Raw genomic sequence first — 20,149 nt, 5'->3', positions numbered from 1 at the left:
TTCCAAAGAAGACTACAGATGGGAAACAGACATATGAAAAGATGCTCAACATTACTAATAATCAGAGAAATGCAAATCAAAACCGCAGTGAGATATCACCAGTCAGAATGGCTAGTATCAAAAAGATAAGAAATAGCAAGTGTTGGCAAGGATGTGGAGGAGAGGGTATTCTTGTGCACTGTTGGTGGGAATGTAAATTGGTACAACCACTGTGGAAAGCAATATGGCTCTTCCTCAAAATTTTAAAAATAAAAATACTATATGATCCAGTTATTCCACTACTGAGTACTTAGCCAAAGGAAACAAAAACATGGATTCAAAAAGATACATGTGTCCCTGTATTTATTGCAGCATTGTTTACAATAGCCAAGATATGGAAGCAATAAAGATTTGATACATACCTACATACATGTATATGTGTGAGGAATATTACTCAGCCATAAAAAAGATTGAGGTCTTGCCATTTGTGACAACATGGCATTATGCTAAGTGAAATAAGCCAGACAGAGAAAGACAAATACCATATGATTTCATTTATATGTGGAATCTAAAAAACCAAACAACCAAACAGAAACAAACTCATAAATAGAAAAAAACTGGTGGTTGCCAAAGGAAGGGGGATTAGGGGTAAGGGCAAACAGGTGAAGGGGATTAAGAGGTACAAACTTCCATCTATAAAATAAGTAAGTTATGGAGATGAAAAGTACAGCATATTAAATATAGTCAATAATATTGTAGTAGCATTGTATGGTGACAGTGACTACATTTATCACGGTGAGCATTGAGTAACATTTACATTTGTTGAATCACTATGTTAACACTTAAAACTAATATTATATGTCAACTATATGTCAATAATAAAAATCAAAAAGTAACTTAAAAAATGAAGTGAAAGAGATGTCAGAGAAGTTTGTATCTATATAAAAGTACCATAATATTAAAGCATCCTGGAAGGACAGCAGCTACCTTGGAGAGTCTCCTGGACTTAGCCTGAATAAGAAAGAAACTTCAGTCATTTTAAGAAAAAATAAAATACCTAGGAAAAAATTTGACCAAAGACGTGTACCAGAAAACAGGTTTTTCACCTGTACTCTGAAAATTATAAGATGGATGAAAAAAAATAAAAATGACACAAATAAAGGAGAAGGTACTCTGTGCTCATGGATTGGAATTAATATTGTCAAATATGTCCATACTACCCAACAAAATCTATAGATTCAATGCAATCCCAATCAAACTACCAAAATATTTTTCACAGAACTAGAGCAAAGAATCCTAAAATCTGTATGGAACCACAAAAGAAAAGCCAAAGCAATCTTGAGGAAGAACAAAGCTTAAGTATCACAATCCTTGTTTTCAAGATATACTACAAGACTCAGGTAATCCAAACAGTATGATACTGTCACAAAAACAGACACATAGATTAATAGAGTAGAAGGCTTAGAGAAAAACCCACACATACATGGTCAATCAATCTACAAGGGAAACAAGAATATAAATGTGGAAAAGACAGTCTCTTCAATAAATGATACTGGGGAAACTGGACAGCTACATGCAAAAGAATGAAACTAGACCACTGTCTTACACCATATACAAAAAAGTAAATAAAAATGGATTAAAGATTCAAAGTTGATTAAGACCTGAAATCATAAAACTCCTCAAAGAAAGCACGCAGTAATCTCTTGGACATCAGCCTTAGTAACATATTCATGCATGTGTCTCCTCAGGCAAGGGAAACAAAAGCCAAAATAAACTATTGGGACTACACCAAATAAAAATCTTTTGCACAGCAAAGGAAACCGTCAACAAAATGAAAGGCAACCTGTAAATGGGAGAAGATGTTTACAAATCATACATCTGATAAAGGATTAATATCCAAAATATATCAAGAGTTTATACAACTTAATATCCAAAAGCAAGTAACTTGATTTAAAAATGGGCAAAGGACTTGGATATTTTCCCCAAAAAAGACATACAAGTGGTCAAGGGCACCTGAAAATATTCTCAGTATCACTAATCTTCAGGAAAATGCAACTCACAACAATGAAATATTGCTTCATGGTTGTCACATTGCCCAAAAGGCATATATAGATTTAATGCAATCTTTATCAAGATTTCAATGACATTTTTTACAGAAGTTGGAGAAAAAATCCTAAAATTTGAAACCACAAAAGACATGAATAGCCAAAGTAATCCTGAGAAAGAAAAACAAAGCAAGAGGCATCATACTTCCTGATTGCAAGCTATACTATAAAGTTATAGTAATTAATACAGTAGTGGTATTTTAAAAAGATCAGTGGAACAGAATTGAGAACCCAGAAATAAACCCAAGCATATACAGCCAACTAATATTTGACAAGGGAGCCAAGAATACTCAATGGAGAAGAGACAATCTCTTTAATAAATGGTGATGGGAAAACTGGATATTCACTTACAAAAGAATGAAAGTGGACCCAAATCTTACACCAGTCACAAAAATTAATTCAAAATGGATTAAAGACCTAAATGTAAGAGCCAAAATTATCAAATCCCTAAAAGAAAACAAGAAAAAACTCATTGACATGGGTCTTGGCAATGATTTTTTATATATATATACAACACCTAAAGCACAAGCAACAAAATCAAAATAAACAAACAGGACATCATCAAACTGAAAAGCTTCTACACAGCAAAAGAAACAACTAACAACACAAAAAGACAACCTAAAGAAAGGGAAAAAGTATTTATGAATTATATATCTGATAAGGGGTTAGTATCCAAAATATTTTTTTAAAAAGTCCTACAACTCAATAGCAAAATTAAAACAATCCAATTTAAAAATGGGCAAAGTGAGGAGGATACCTGGCTGGCTCAGTAGAGTATGCAGCTCTTGATCTCAGAGTCATGTTTGAGCTCCACGTGAGCATAGAGATTACTTGAATAAATACCTACCTACCTACCTACATACATACATACATACATAATAAAAATAGACAAAGGACCTGAATAAACATTGTTTTCCATAGAAGATATATGAATAGCCAAAAGGTACATGAAAAGATGCTCAACATCACCAATTGTGAGGGAAATACAAATCAAAATCACAATAACACCTCACACCTGTTAGGACAGCCATCAAAAAGACAAGAGTAAATGCTGGCAAGGATGTGGAGAAAAGGGAACTCTTGTGCACTGTTGGTAAGACTGTAAATCGGTGCAGCCACTATGGAAAACAGTATAGAGGATCCTCAAAATTTTTAAAATAGAACTTCCACATAATCCAGCAATTCCACTTCTGGAATTCATTTCCAAAGGAAATGAAAGCTGTATGTCAAATATATATCCGTACTCCCATGTCCATTGCAGCATTACTTACAATAGCCAAGACATGGAAACAACCTGTGTGTTCATCAACAGATGGAGGGATAAAAAGTTGTTGTATATATTTATAATGGAATATTATTCAGCCATAAAGAATGAGGAAATCCTGCCATTTGCAATGACATGGATGGTTCTTGATATTATGCTAAGTGAAATAAGTTAGAGAAAGACAAATACTGTATGATCTCATATGTGGAATCTTAAAAATAAATAAATAATGAAAACTTAGAAAGAGATCAGATTTATGGTTACCAGAGGTGGGGTGGGGGGTGGGAATTGGAGGAAGGTGGTCAAAAAGTACAGGCTTCCAGTTATAAGATAAATAAGTACTAGGGATATAATGTACAGCATGGTGATTATAGTTAACACTGCTGTATGATATGTAGAAAACTGTTAAGAGAGTAAAATCCTAAGGGGTCTCATCATAAAGTGAAAAATTTTTTTAAAGAAAAATAAAAACCATTATCTGTATGAGATGACAGATATTAACTAAACTTATTTGGGAAATCATTTCATTATACACATAAGTCTATTATGCTACATAATTTAAACATATATAGTGATGTATATCAACTATATGTCAATAAAGTTAGGGGGAGGAAAATAAAGTTCAGTAAAGTTCATTTGAACCAGTGCTACAACTAAATCCCATTCCCAAGGACATGGTGGATCCCAGCTTAAAGTATCAATGGCTAATGGTTAGTAATGGTTATTACTTCTTTTTGGTTGATGCACCCAGGCCAGGGGTCAGAGGCCTTGTTAGTTCTAAGTAGTAGCAATAAACCCAAATGTTGGCAATCAGAATTTAGGAACCTCTTTGCTGGTTTTGCCCACTATTCAGTTCTTTCTGCAATCTTAGTACCCTCACATACTAATATAATTGTTACAATGATAGTCATGCTTGTATATAGGATTTACATGCTGTTCTCTCCTACAGCTACATGTTATAGTATATATTCATATATATATACACAGATACATATACATACTATTATATTATTGTTATTTATACGATTTGCCTGTTGGTCTCTCTCAGGTAGCTGAAGATAGGGACTTTTATTAATCCGACTGTATTTTAACCAAGAGTACACAACAGAATCATCCAGCCCGTATTCCCTAGGGGGCTGATTCAGCAGCTGCAGAATCAGCCCATCAGCAGTGCTTTGAGAGAGCATCACAGGTGGCTTAAAATTGCATGCCTGATAGAGAGCAGCTGGCCATTGAGGTGGTACAGCCTAGGGGTGAAGACAGTGAGCTCTGGACTGAAATCCTAGCTCCACCACTTACTATTTGTATAAGCTTGAACAGAGCACTTAAACCTATCTGTTCCTTGTATGTAAAGTGGGGATAATAGTGCTTGCCTGAGAGTGTCGTGGGGATTAAATAAGATAAAACAAGGGTAGCTCTGAGAACACACTAAGCCCATCATAAATTCTCAAAATGCATTGCTTTGTTGGTGTTGTTCATCCCTGCATTCCAGAGGAGGCACCAAGCCTGACATTAGCAGAGATTTAATGCTCAATAAATAATAAATGCACAGGGAGCTGTATGATATTAGCAAAGAGAAGAAAAAAGGAAAATTAGTAAGGAAAGAGGAGGATAGAAGGATGACCAAGGAGATGGGAAATAGAGAGGTATAGTAAGGAGTCCCCAGCAGTTGGCTCAGGAAACCCTAAAAATCCTTCCTCATTGTTGCCAAATTATTCATTCTGCCTAATAAAATGTTGGCAAGGTCTTAAACTGAAATTTTCAAACTCATAGGATTAAGAATTTTGATGGCCTTCTGCATTTGTTCCAAACGAAGCAACCCAATAAAGCCAAATTTCTTTTTCCAGAGGAATTTATCATTCTGACCCCATCTAGTGGTTTCCTTTGGATATGGTGACTCTAATTTGGGATCAAGATCCTCAATAATTCTGACTGCATTAACTTTTGGACATGTTTTTTTAAAATCCTACCACTCTCCCTTTACTTTCTTGACTGTTCTTCCCCATGGCTGCACATTTGATTGTATGAATCCTCCACTTGAAGTTGGGGGTCTCAATCCCAACAGCTCACCACCTTTATTCCTATATCCATGCTTTGATGCATTTTCTTTCCAAAATGTTCTATCTCAAGTGTTTTATCCCTTTCTCCCTGAGATGACTCCATGGAAATAGCAATGGTTTGAGGAGTCAAGTAGTCCTGGGTTCAAATCCAGCCTCCACCACTTATCTAGATTTATGACCCCTCTGAGTTCAACTGCCCATATATAAAATAATTTCTACCTATGTTGTGAGAATTAAACTTGGATAAGGTATATAAAGTACCCAGCACAGTACCTGCCAAAGTATGAGGGGATTATCTTCGTTTAGTTCAGTCTCAACTGCTAGTAACAGGCATTAGAAATAACAAGAGCTTAAATAAGATATGGCCTTATTATTTTTTATAACATAAAAGGAGTCTAGAGGTGAGCCATTCATGGCTGGTATGGATGACCATTAAAGACACCTAGGTCAACAGGGATCTAGACTCTCTCTGAATGACCATCATCCTTGAGACTTCCATTCTCAAAGTCACCCATATTTACATGGTGAATGCTAGAACTCCAGGGATCATAACCACATTCCACCCAGGTAAAGGAGGAAAGTGGGAAGAACAAAAGGGTGACTGTATCGTAGCTATGTCATCCTCCTTTAAGGTTCCCAGGAGACCCAGATGACAACTACCACTTACATCATGTCAGCCACCCATCTCTCCAGAGGAAGCTGTGAAATGTAGTTCTTTACCTGTGTACAATGAGGCACCCTAGAAAACAAAAGTCTGTGGTATTTTCAGGCTACAACATGGAGACTTCAGGGGCTATGCTATGCTTTACGGTTTCCTCAGCATTTCACACCTCAGGGCAGACAATGCATATATAATACATGAATCAGTATGGCTGATTAAATGTTTAAGTGGTTAAATGGATCAGGTCTGAAGACCTAAGTTCCAGACCAACCCTACCACTTCATTGTTATGTGACCTTGAGCAAGTATGTAACCTGTCTGCTTCAGGCCATTTCCTCACTTGTCAAGCGGTCCTTGTGGGCACCAACTCGGACAAGAGATGCAAATTACCTAACACAATGCCTATGTCTAGCCCTCAGCATGTGTTAAAGTTATCTCCACCACCATCATCAACATCACCATCATCATTATTATTGTTAGGAGCTATTAAATTATTAGGTAAGGTAAGGAGGTACCAGATGTCTCTTACTTTTTTTTCTGCCTGTGTACATCTGCCTTTGCCTTCAGTAGTCACCCCAGGGACATCTGGATTTGCAACCAATTATGTTGAAAGAACCTGGGCTCAATCAGCCTCATTTTATTCACTTCCAGTTATCCAGTCAAGACTAGCTGAATCTCAAGAGTCCCTCTCCTTTGCCCCTAACCAGAGTCTAGTCACCCAGCTCTGCCTTCTGGGACAGATGCTCTTCTCTGTTCAGATCAACTTCTAAATAAATATTAAATTATGTCTAGATGTGTTCCACTATTCCTTTCAAATCTAAGTAAATCAGTTCCCTTTGTTGGAATTCCCCAGCCCTGATAAGGTCTTCCACTGATGTCTTGCATCCTTGACAGTGGCAAGATTTTTCTCTAGATAGGAGTAAAGAGGTTCACACAGCAATAAGCCTTCTATTCCCAGGTCTTTGCGAAATATGGATTTCTTAGACAGCCTCCCCACCCTCCTAGCTACCTTTACTTGAGTTTCAGAAGAAATCTTGGCATCTGCTCTTAAAGATCATTAGCTACTCAGCTGGTGATGTGCCAAAAAAAAAAAAAAAAAAAAAAGAGGGTTGAAAGTGTACAAATATACATATTATGTTGCTCTCCAAGGTGGCCAGGCAGAACAGTCAGAACCCCAGTGCCAGGGCTATTGTGTATGACTAATTCGTGCAGTACACATTTTTCACCATTCACACTCTCTATGACATGATGGCATTCCTTATAATTGTGTAGTGCATGGCCTACATAACTGCTCAGGGCAGCCATGCCCAGATTAGTCATCCCTGACCATAAGCAGCCTCATTTTGTATCCTAGTGCACCCTACAAATGTTACCATTTTCTTTGTGTACCATGATGTAAAGGAGTTTAGAAAACACTACTCTAAATAACTTCAAGGTGGGTTTTTCCTCCAATGCACACTCATTCCCTAGCCATGCCAGCCATGTCCTCCATATAAGCCAACATGCCCAGGTGTTATCTTTCATACCAAGCCCATTGTGTTTTCTTAGGTCCATGGAAGAAATCTCTTGTCCATTGATTATGACCGGAATATTCGGACAGAAAAGATCTATGATGATCACCGGAAGTTCACTCTGAGGATCATTTATGACCAGGTGGGGCGCCCATTCCTCTGGCTCCCCAGTAGTGGGTTGGCAGCAGTCAATGTCTCATACTTCTTCAATGGGCGCTTGGCTGGCCTTCAGCGTGGAGCCATGAGTGAAAGGACAGACATTGACAAGCAGGGACGAATTGTGTCCCGCATGTTTGCTGATGGGAAAGTGTGGAGCTACTCCTACCTTGACAAGGTAAGTGAACGTGCTGCCCTCACTCAGCTGGAGCTTTCCCTTATTCACATTCCTCTTTTTAAGCTGACCTGATATGCTTTGCCATAAGACATTGAACATCTTTACTTTGACTCTACAAGGTCTCCCCTCACACTTCCATCCTCACTGGGAGGGAGGAAAATCTGAAGGAAAATGTTATTCATAGCTCATCACTATTACCAAAAGAAAAAAGTGCTAGACACTCAGTAATGGCAAAAAGAATGGATTGTCTAATTTTATTCCCAAAAAAAAACCCAAAAAGTGCTGCGGAAGCAGACAGAATTATCCCACTGGTATCACGGCTAATCATTATTTATGAATTGGAAATGCAGTGATTCATTTATGCCTTGCCTGAAGTTAAGCTATCAGGGTAGGGAATTTTGCCTAAAACTCAAGCACACAGAGCAACATCCTCCTACTTGACCTATTGGCTGAAACAGCCAATGGATTCTCTCTACCTAATTCCCTGTGCCTGAAAGTGCCAGATTCAGGTCTTTGTGTCAGAAAGGGTCAGGTTAGAGCAGCAGTAAGAAGAGATCCCTTAGTTGAATCTACTCCTGAAACCATTGTTGCACTATATGCTAATTTGGATGTAAATTTTAAAATATAAAAAATAAAATCAAGGAAGGAAGGAAGGAAGGAAGGAAGGAAGGAAGGAAGGAAGGAAGGAAGGAATCCCTTGGGGGCACAAGTCAAGACTCATGAAGGCTGTCCTGGTGATCTAGTCATTAGGCAGGGGCTTGCTCAGCCTGGACCTCTCATCTGTACTCACCTTGATAGGGGTTCCATTTCTATTTCTTCCTTTCTTGCCTCACAATTACAGTAGTCACTTGTAGACAGAGCTGTGACCCTCTCTATAAGAGTGGGGCTGTCGTCCCTTTGGTCACCCCTGAATCCTGTTCTCATTATGCCACAAAATACTAGAATGGTTGATGAGAGAAGGCAAGAATCTCCCAATTGCCTGAAGTTTGAGGCCATTTCATTCCCCCCCAAATTTGATGATTCTGGGTTATGTAATCTTCTCAGTATTTTATAAATGGAAGATATACTTTCTCTTTAGATTTAATGAGGGGTGATCAAAGCATAGTATGTGTGTCATACCTGTCTCCTGCTGGGCCAATGGTAGTCATTTCTAAACAATCACAGGATTTCTTGTTTGAGCCTGGAGGCAAACTCAGTGCCTATCACCTCAGTCCTCCAAGCCCTCTCTACTCAAAGTATGGTCCAACCAACATCAGGATCACTTGATAGCTTGTTACAAAAGCAAATTCTCAGGTCAGATCCCCCCTTCTCCCCCAACAAACTACTAGATCAGAATCTGCCTTTTAACAAGATCCCTGGTTATTTCATATGCACAGTAAAGTTTGGGAAGCACTGGTCTGGGTAGTGACCATGATCCATCAGAGCTAGCATGCCCAGTGAAATCAATCTAGTCATAATCTCTGGTATAAACTTCCCCAACCTTCCATGGCTTTTGAATTACCATTTTGGGGAATAGAACAGATTCTGTCCATTTGAGTGCCTGGTCCTAAAGAACCAAATCATATGTTCCTCCCCTCTTTCCTTCCTCCAGTCTATGGTCCTCCTGCTTCAGAGTCAGCGTCAGTACATATTTGAGTATGATTCCTCCGACCGTCTCCACGCCGTCACCATGCCCAGTGTCGCCCGGCACAGCATGTCCACCCATACCTCCATTGGCTACATCCGCAACATTTATAATCCCCCTGAAAGCAATGCTTCAGTCATTTTTGACTACAGTGATGATGGCCGCATCCTCAAGACGTCCTTTTTGGGCACTGGGCGTCAGGTATTCTACAAGTATGGGAAACTCTCCAAGCTATCAGAGATTGTCTATGACAGTACTGCCGTCACTTTTGGGTATGATGAGACCACTGGTGTTTTAAAAATGGTCAGTCTCCAGAGTGGAGGTTTCTCCTGCACAATCAGGTACCGGAAGATTGGCCCACTTGTGGACAAGCAGATCTACAGGTTCTCTGAGGAAGGCATGGTCAATGCCAGGTTTGACTACACCTATCATGACAACAGCTTCCGGATTGCAAGCATCAAGCCCGTCATAAGTGAGACTCCCCTTCCTGTTGACCTCTACCGCTACGATGAAATTTCTGGCAAGGTGGAGCATTTTGGCAAGTTTGGAGTCATCTATTATGACATCAACCAGATCATCACCACTGCTGTAATGACCCTCAGCAAACACTTTGACACCCACGGGCGGATCAAGGAAGTCCAGTATGAGATGTTTCGGTCCCTTATGTACTGGATGACGGTGCAGTATGACAGTATGGGAAGGGTGATAAAGAGGGAGCTAAAACTGGGGCCCTATGCTAACACCACAAAGTATACCTATGACTATGATGGAGATGGGCAGCTCCAGAGTGTGGCTGTCAATGACCGCCCAACCTGGCGCTATAGCTATGACCTCAATGGGAACCTCCATTTGCTGAACCCGGGAAATAGTGTGCGCCTTATGCCCCTGCGCTATGATCTCCGGGATAGGATAACCAGACTCGGTGATGTGCAATACAAAATTGATGATGATGGCTATCTGTGCCAGAGAGGGGCTGACATCTTTGAGTATAACTCCAAGGGCCTCCTAACAAGAGCCTACAACAAGGCCAGTGGGTGGAGTGTCCAGTACCGCTACGATGGTGTGGGGCGGCGGGCTTCCTACAAGACCAACCTGGGCCACCACCTGCAGTATTTCTACTCTGACCTTCACAACCCAACCCGCATCACCCATGTCTATAATCACTCCAACTCAGAGATAACCTCACTCTACTATGACCTCCAAGGTCACCTCTTTGCCATGGAGAGCAGCAGTGGGGAGGAGTACTACGTTGCCTCAGATAACACAGGCACTCCTCTGGCTGTGTTCAGCATCAATGGTCTCATGATCAAACAACTGCAGTATACGGCCTATGGGGAGATTTACTATGACTCTAACCCTGACTTCCAGATGGTCATTGGCTTCCATGGTGGACTCTATGATCCCCTGACCAAGCTGGTCCACTTCACTCAGCGTGATTATGATGTGCTGGCAGGACGATGGACCTCTCCAGACTATACCATGTGGAAAAACGTGGGCAAGGAGCCAGCCCCCTTTAATTTGTATATGTTCAAGAGCAACAATCCTCTCAGCAATGAGCTGGATTTGAAGAACTACGTGACAGGTGAGGACTTTACCACCTCAGTTGGGCAGTGGCTCCCTGTGGGGTGGTTGTCCTGGTAGATTGTCAGGAACTTCAAAAGAAGGTCTTACTTGTGATGACAGGGGAATCCTGGAGAGCTATAAACACTGGTCTGTACAGTATCTAGAACAGTCAAGTGACACCAGTACAGAGCAGTCTTCAGATCTGTTTGAAGATGTCCTGACCATTTTCAAGCCCATTTAGTTGAAATAGCTTTTATAAGAGCCCTTCCTACCCCAAGAGAGGAAAGCAGACTTATGAAGGGGGAAATAATGGGACTCTGGTGTCAAAAATATCTGGTTCAAATTCTCTTCTACTTACAAGCCAAAGGACTTTGAGCTCAGTGTCTAAACTGTCTGAGCTGTAGTTTTCTTCTCTGTGAAAGGCACTAATAAACTAACCCCACAGGGTAACTGCAAGAAGTAAGTGTACTTAATACAGGTAAAGTTTAGTGCCTGGCAAATTTAGACAGTCAATATTCACAAAAGAGTATCTGCTCATGCTATTACTATTATCTTGACAAATGAAGCATTGAGTAACCATAGGCATGAGATGACTAAGACCCAGTTCCTGACCTCACAACCAGGCTGCCAAGATACAAACACAAACAGCCAATGATAATGCAAGGCAGAATTAAATCTGTGCTACTGTAAAGATGTCTGTTACCTATTCAACAAGCATTTGTACAGTGGCATTATACTAGATTCTAGGGATACAATGATGAACAAGACAAATGCCCTTCTCTCAAAGGGGTGTGTATGTGTGTGTAGATGACTTCAAATTTGAAAACTGTGACACAGTGCACAGAAGGGCCTCATGTCATACTGGGCCTGAAGAATGAAGGGGATTTGGGTTGGCAGATATGAGCTCAAGGCTAAAGAAACACTGTGAACAAAAGTCAAAAGGACATGGGAAGCTTGGAGAAGGGTATGGATAGAGAGGCTGAGGAGGGCAAATAATCTACTTCCTCACGAAAAGTGAGAAATTGGTAAAATGAGGGTCCCTATCCATCCATCCACATACCTCCATCTATCTTCCATCCATTCACCCATTCAACAAATATTTTCATAATATCTAACATAGGCTAAGTACCAGAGATGCAGTGGAGAACAAGATAAAGTCCTTATCCTCAGGAAAATAAGAAAATCAGGATGGATGGATGGATGGATGGATGGATGGATGGATGGATGGATAGATGCAAAGAGACCAACTTTCAGCAAGGAAGCCAGGGTCATCTCACCTGTCCATGCGTTATAGAGTAGAAACAGTAAGGTCCCCAAGTCCAGGACCCTCCAAGTTCTGGGAAACCCACAGCTCTTGGCCATGAGCCAAAAAGACATCAAACCCAAAAGGTCCTTACCTTCAGGTGACCAGGGGTCACTTGCCCACCCTCAGAAATGGAAGCAGCAACTAGGTGAGCACAGGGCTGCCCTCAATGTCCCATGCTACAGAAAGATGACCTTAAATATCAACTTGTGGCCATGTGGTATCTCATTGTCAAGTTCCAGAGCCTTTGAAGTTGAGTCCAGCATTCCCCCTACAACTGAAGCAGCTGGTACCTCTTGAGCACAGGAACTATGGGCAAGCTAGTTCCCTCCTGTTCTCCCCACCACACCTCATTGAGAGGTCCTGCCATGATCTCTCTTCCCCATGGCTCAGCATGACTTTTATCCCCCATTTCACTGCAGTTTCAAATTAAAGTACCTGTCAGGAAAACATACATATACATATCAGGTAAAAATAAGTGCTATGAGATAAAATGGGATAAGGTTTTAGTCAGAGAATGACGGGAAAGTTCTCCTATATTAAAGGTGCTCACAGAGGGCTATCTGAGGAGACAACATTTGAGCAGAGACCTTTATGAAGAGGTGGAAGGAAAGGAAGAGTGTTCAAGACATAGGAAACAATGAGAACAGGAAGGTAGACCATGCCTATCTTAGCCTTAGGAAAAGAATTCCCTCACCCTCCAGACTGTGCTTCCCAAAGCCCTGGATAACTTAGGGATGAGGCAGCTAGTGTCAAATAAAAAGGAAGCCTTCTCAGAGTGGGCTGAATGGACACTTAGAGCTGCCAAGACCCAAAAAAAATCATCCACAGAGCACAGTCAACCTCACTGACCCCCTCAGCTATTTTCCTGGTTCTTCTGAAAAGGACAAAAAAGAATTATCAGAATTTTCTGAAAAGCAATATGCCTTTCCTCATTCCAGTGCTTCATGGAGACTCAATAAATGGGAATCAAAAAACTAAGTCCAACAAAATTGAATCCAGAAACCATTCAAAAGAGTCTAAAATAAAAGGTGGCGTTAGAGAAGCACGTGTATAGAGCTGATGTGAACAGTCCAAGCTGGGGAAAGGAGGGCCCAGGCAGGGTCATAGCAGGCACAAGCCCACACCTGCTGCCCATTCAAGATGAGCTGCCCCCTGGAGAGAGGATCCCAGCAGAGAACACCAAATCATTCTCTGCTGTTTGAATGTTGGCTAATCTGTAAACCCCGTCTAAATTAGTCTTAATTTGCCACTTAGGAGACAAGCAGAGTGGTTGAACTTGCCGCTCACAATTTAAGCAGAAGTAATTAAGATGTAGTCAGGAGGAACACAGAGAACAGAACCTTCTCTCACCAGTGCTCAAAAGAATTCGTTGAATGTTTTGGAAACAGAGCTCTCTGAATGCAAGAGGCAGCTGCTGAGGCTGGGGGGAGGTTCTGCTTCCTCCTGAGAACCAAGTACGAAAGAGGACAGTGTTGAGTGCCCATTAGACATCCAGGCTGGAGCAGAGGTGTAGCCATCCAGAGGGGTGAAAGAAGGCCAGAAGTGGTTCTTTTCCCACCCAAGGGCTCCTAAGCAGCACCCTTTCCAACAAGTATTTTTTTAAGGTAATATGTTGACAATTAATATATCTGTGATAAACAGGTATTAGGGGAAAGGATGTAAAAAAACATACTGGGAGGCAGACTCCCTCCCCCAACAACCTGCAGGGCCTCCGTCTTTTCCAGTTTGGGCATCACAGGAAGCTCCTCAGTCCCGAACAAATGGGGACCCGTGCCCATCCCCATGTCTGGCCTGTAATTTAGACCTGTTCATTCCGATGTTAGAACCCTAGGTACACCTCAAGACCCCAGTTTTGGCCTTGCTCCTCACTTCCTGTGTGACTTGGATGAGATCTGCAACTTTCTGAGGCTTTATTTCTTCATCAGCAAAAGGGTGATAATAGCGCCCACCCCATGGGGCTATGAAAAGTAAATGAGTCCTGAAGTGTGAAATGCCTAGCGCAGTGCTAAGGCTAGTAAAGGATAGGGATGCATTTGTTATTTACAGGCAGCCACAAACGTGGTGGAGTTCATAGGTGAAGAGTGGAGATGCCACCTTTGCATAATTTTCTAAGGAATGTGGGGAGGGGTCTCCAGATCCACCCTGAAACAGATCCAAACTCTGGCCTGAGTGGCACTGGTTCGGCAAACCTGAAACCCCAGACAGATGTGAGCTAAGCAAATGTCCTAGGTGTCATCCGCCATGACTTGTATTTTCTTTCCACCCTTTCTTCTCCCTGGCGGGTCTGTGGGCTCACAAACCTCGGGCATCTGTGAGCATGATAGGGTTTTGTGGAGTTTAATTTCCCTAAGTGAAGAGGGAGGCGCAACCTCTTTCTCACATTACCCTCTTCTCAGATCTACACTTAACACCTAAGATGCTGTTCTGACAGTGTTTTCAGAGACAGACAGTATGCTCCGTGGCCCCAACATAATCACGTACTCTGAAGAACATGAGAGAAGGACAGTAATGAGCCATTAGGAGCATCCACCTCGCTGGCTCCTGCCCCAGTGGCTCCCTCTCTACAGACTATTTAGGGAGCCTGTCACCAGATAACACTAATTACTTCAAAAAGGAAGAGGGGTGTTTGTGTGGTGCTGAAAGTGCCTTCTAGCAGAATGGAGGAGATGAGAATGTGAATAAACATTTCAGAATAGGTTTAGATTCTGAAACTAAGCCACGTTAGAAACTTTAAGGAAAGAAAAAGAAGGTAGATGACATGTGCTATGGGTGTTCATGGGAGTGGCCATTAAAGTTTCTAGTCTCAAAGGCAGGGGGTTCTCAACATCATCTCCTGAGTACTATGGAGGGATCCCTGCAGTGAAAAGATCAGGATGGGGAGAGTCTTTGAGAGCAAGACCTCTCATGCCTTTCTGGGAATTCCCCACATACCCTATGTACCCCTGACGAAAGACAGGATGATTTTATATGGTGTACAGATGAGGTATTAAAGAACATGGAAACACAGATGAGGAAAGTTCGCCTCTTTAGTGCTTTTTATTCTTCCAATCCAGTCTAGGAAAGAGTCTCCACCCAATGCTGGTGTGTACTTCACACCTCATTAACACTTCCAACCTCCCCCTTTTAATGGAGAGAGCAGGTCTGAGACTTCCCTCAGGTAACAAAAATCCTTCTCTAATTTAATTGCATGGCTTTGTTTTCTTTAATTTTACAGTTATTCTGTTTGCATCAAGTGAGTCAGCTTTCCCATTTATGATAGTAACATAAAGTTTCTTTTTTAAAATGGACTTAAGTAAGGGCACCTGGGTGGTTCTGTCAGTTAAGCATTCAACTCGATTTCAGTCAAGGTCATGATCCCATGGTTTGTGGATTCAAGCCCTGAATTGGGCTCTGTGCTGACAGCATGGTGCCTGCTTGAGATTCTCTCTCTACCCCTCCCCATTTACCTGCGTGCTGTCAAGTTTGTTTATTTTTGAGGGGGGGAAGAGGGTCATGCATTCACATGACGGGGGAGGGGCAGAGAGAGAAGGGGACAGAAAGAGGATCCAAAGCCAGCTCTGCGCTGACAGAATACCCAATGTAAGCCTCAAACTCAGAAACCATGAGATCATGACCTGAGCAGAAGTTGGATGCTCAACCAACTGAGCCACCCAGGTGCCCCTAAGTTTATTTATTTTGAGAGAAGCCTGGGTGGCTCAGTTATTTGAGCGTCTAACTCTTGATTTTTGACTCAGGTCATGATCTCACAGTTTTATGAATTTGACCCCCACATCAGGCTCTGTGCTGACAGCACAGAACCTACTTGGGATTCTCCCTCACTCTCTGCCCCTCCCCTGCTCATGCTCTGTCTCTCTCAAAATAAATAAACTTGAATGAATAAACAAACATTAGAAAGTAAAAATAAAATGGGCTTAAATGGAACAGGCAGATTTGTTTTTTCAATCAGTAACTAAATACCTGGCTATGGCAAAACAATTGCACTGAGTAACCATGAATATCCAAAGTGGGGAAATTTATCCTCCACAGCAGCCAGCACCTACCTTGCACAGAATAGGTGCTCTGTAAATATAGGATCATTGCTGGATTAGAGACAGGCTTCTCTCTGCTTGATGCAAACACACTTAAGGCAACTGCAAATCTGTATTCTTAAATGACTCTTATATGGGCTATCCCTAACAGAGTAGTTACCAAGTTATTGAAGGAACTAGTCTGTGCCCAAGGATGATGGATGGACTGTGAATCCCAGATTCCCTCTCATCAGAAGGTTCTTTTATGCCTATATATTTAGTAGCAAAGCTAACATTAAAACCCTCACAGCAGTCCCAGGGCAGGAAGTCTTCTTCACCTCTTCAGAAGTATGCTCTTAGGTACCATTAGTTCCTCTGTCAAACTTACACTAGTCAGGGCAGCTTTTGCCACATACATTCAGTGTTCTTTCATTCATTCACTCCATGGAAACTTACCGATCACATATTTTGTGCCAGGCATTATCATAGGACCTGGGAGGGCATCAGTGGATAAAACAAAGCTTTTACCTCCCTGCTTGGAAGGAAATTACATTCTGAGAGAGACAAACAGTAAACAATAAGTACACAAATGATACAGTGTGTTTGAATGTGATTACTTTAGGGACAGAGGGGTGGAGACAATGAACAGAGTACAGGGACTTGGCATTGCTGGTGGTGGAGAAGGGGGACAGATTTTAAATGTGGTGGTTGGGTTTGTCATATTGAAGAGGCAACATTTGAACAAGACTTAAAAGAGGTCAGAAAGCCAGAAAATACTTTTAGGGAAGTACACTCTGGGCAGAGGAGCTTGTCGATGCAAAGCCCCCAAGATGAGTGTGTGCCTGACATGTTCAAGAAACAGCATCAAGGCTGGAGCTGTGTGAGCAAGGAAGAGAAAGGGAGAACCTGAGGTCCCACAGATAATGAGTGCCCTTATAGACCAGTAGGAAGACTTTGGCTTCTTCACTGAGAAAAAAAGGGGGTTTCCTGGAGTGTTCTCAGCAGAGGCATGGCATGGTCTACTCCAGATTTAAAGGCTCGTTCTGGGAGGACCTAGGTGGCTCATTTGGTTGAATGTCTGACTCATGATTTCAGCTCAGGTCATCATCCCAGGGTCATGGGATTGAGCTCCACGTCAGGCTCTGCATTGAGCATGGAGCCTGCTTGGGTTTCTCCCTCTGTCTCCCTCTGCCCCTCTCTCCTGCTTATGCTCTCTCACTTCTCTCTTTCTAAAATAAAAAAATAAAATAAAGCCTGGTTCTGTCTTATCTGCTATGCTGATAAGACATTGTGGGGCAGCAAGATGGAAGCAAGGAGGCCACTTAGAAGTCCAGGTGAGGGATGATGGGCCAAGGTCAAGGTGGTGAAGTGACAAGAAATGGACACAGATTCTGGGTCTGTTTTAAAAGTAAAACTAGAGGCTTTCACCCTTTACTCAGCAATTTCACACTTAAGTTTGTATATAAGCAAGAGAACTGAAAATGGGTTTTCAAACAAAAATCTGTGAGTAAAACCTACCCAGATATCCATTAACTGATGAATGGATAAAGAAAATGTGGTATATACAAACAATGGAATATTATTAGCCATAAAAAGAAATGAACTATTGGTACATGCTACAACAAGGATGAACCTTGAATACATTAAGTGAAAGAAGCCAGACACAAAAGGTCACATATTGTATGATTGCGTTTATAAGAAATGTCCAGAATAGGCAAATGCACAGAGATAGAAAGCAGTTTGGTGGTGGTCAGGGACTGAGGGGAAAGGAGAATGTAGAATGACTGCTAATAGGTATAAGGCTTCTTTTTGAGGTGATGAAAATGTTCTGGAATTAAAGAGTAACGATGGTTGTACAACATTGTGGATATACTAGAAGCCACTGAACTGTGCACTTTAAAATGATTAAAATGATGAATTTTATGTTATGTGAATATTACCTCAATAAAAAAAAAGTAGAGGATTTATCAGTAGATTTAGATGTGGAGAGCAAGGAAAAGAAAGGAGTTAAGGATGGTAGCTGGAAGGATGGAGTGGCCATTATCTGGGATGGAAAAGTCTGTGATGGGACAGATTTGGGGAGGAAGATCAGGGGTTCAGTGTTGGACAAAACTTTGAAATGTAATTAGATATATTAGTTTAGAGTTCAAGGAGAGACACAGGATGGAGATATAAATTTTGGAGTCAGCACCAGCATTTAGATGGTAGCTAGGGCCCTAAGGATGGATAAGATCACCATGTTTGTGAGAGTAGATAGAGTGGAGATGTTCAGAGACTGAACATTCCAACATTAAAGGGCATTCCAACATTAAAGAGATCAAGAGGGTGAAACTAGGTGGCTCAGTCAGTTAAGCGTTTGACTTCAGCTCAGGTCATGATCTCGCAGTCCATGAGTTCGAGACCCACATCCGGCTCTCTGCTGACAGCTGAGAGCCTGGACCCTGCTTCAGATTCTGTGTCTCCCTCTCTCTCTGCCCCTCCCCACCTCACACTCTCTCTCTCAAAAATAAATGAACATTAAATTTTTTTTAAAAAAAGAGATCATGAGGCAGATGAGGAAGAACCAAGAAGGGACAAAGAATGCCTACCACAGTAGGAGAAGGACAAGCAAGTGAATGTGTTGACCAGAAAGTCAAGAAGAAAATGAAAGCAGGAGAATTCAACCTGTCAAATATTTCTGATAAGTCAAATAAGATAAGGACCCAAGATTAACATATGACTTAGCAACATGGAGGTCATTCATGACCTTAACAAGAGTTGGTTCAGTGGAATAATTGGGGACAAAGTCTGGTTCAAAGGAGAATAGGAAACAAGAAGTGGAGAGAATTATTTTGATCTTGAGAAGTTTTTATCAAGGAGGGTGAAAGAAAAGGATGGTAGCAAATGGGAGAATAGGGACAATAAATTTATTTTTTATATAATTTTTAATATAAATTTTAATATAAATATTTGAGAGAAAGAGAGAGCATGGATGCATAAGGAAGAGAAAGGCAGAGAGAGGAAGAGAGAGAGAATCCCAAGCAGGCTCCATGCTGTCAGTGCAGAGCCCAACATGGGGCTCCATCTCACAAACCATGATATCATCAGACACTTAACCAACTGAGCCACCAGGTGCCCCAGGAATTTCTTTTAAGGTGGACATTTGGTAGCATTTCTGTATGCTGACAGGGTTGATCCATTGGAAGAGGGAATAATTTGGTGCCATGGGGAAGAGAGAGAGAGTTGCTGGAGTGATATCCTTGGGTGGGCAAGAAAAGATGCTACCTACTACACACAGGGAGGGTTGACTTTAACAGCTCATCTAGATTAACAAGAAAAAGGTGGGAAATATGGGTACCGATGCTGGAAGGCCAGTAAATGTGATGAGAGTTTAGGGGAATTCCCCTCTGGCTGCATCAGGATGTTTTTGTTTTTGTTTTCAGAATAGGAAACAATGTCAGCTGCTCTAGTGAGAAGAGAAAGCAGATGTTGAGGGTGTTAGGGGAGAGTAGAAATGTAACATCACCCAGCAGAATGGGAGAATGACTGATGGAGGAAGGGAATATTGTCAGGCAGCAGGAAGGCACAGTTGGGGTTCACGGTCAAGAATTTAAAGGAACACCAGTCAGTGTAGTTAAGTTTGTTTCTCCAGACATATTCAGCTGAACAGGTCCAAATAAGGAATGGGCAAACATATGGATTTAACCAAAATTGTGATTTTCACCGAGCAAGTGATAAAGTGAGAACGGGACACAGG

The 20,149-nt window shown here is 41.5% G+C and overlaps 1 protein-coding gene across 3 annotated transcripts in view; it reads left to right on the top strand.

Annotated features, from left to right (window-relative positions):
- The window catches only part of TENM2 (teneurin transmembrane protein 2), a 941,161-nt gene that overhangs the window by 916,645 nt on the left and 4,367 nt on the right, over positions 1 to 20,149 (top strand). For all 3 annotated transcript variants that reach the window (XM_042992783.1, XM_042992777.1, XM_042992795.1), the window contains 2 exons: positions 7,617 to 7,913; positions 9,505 to 11,119. In XM_042992783.1, the coding sequence (XP_042848717.1) occupies positions 7,617 to 7,913; positions 9,505 to 11,119 (1,912 nt within the window). The remainder of the gene's footprint in view (positions 1 to 7,616; positions 7,914 to 9,504; positions 11,120 to 20,149) is intronic.

Source organism: Panthera tigris, chromosome A1, assembly GCF_018350195.1.
Source record: "Panthera tigris isolate Pti1 chromosome A1, P.tigris_Pti1_mat1.1, whole genome shotgun sequence".
Lineage (NCBI taxonomy): Eukaryota > Metazoa > Chordata > Mammalia > Carnivora > Felidae > Panthera > Panthera tigris.
The sequence above is the reverse complement of the archived record's forward strand: the minus strand, read 5'-3'. Positions and strand labels throughout refer to the sequence as shown.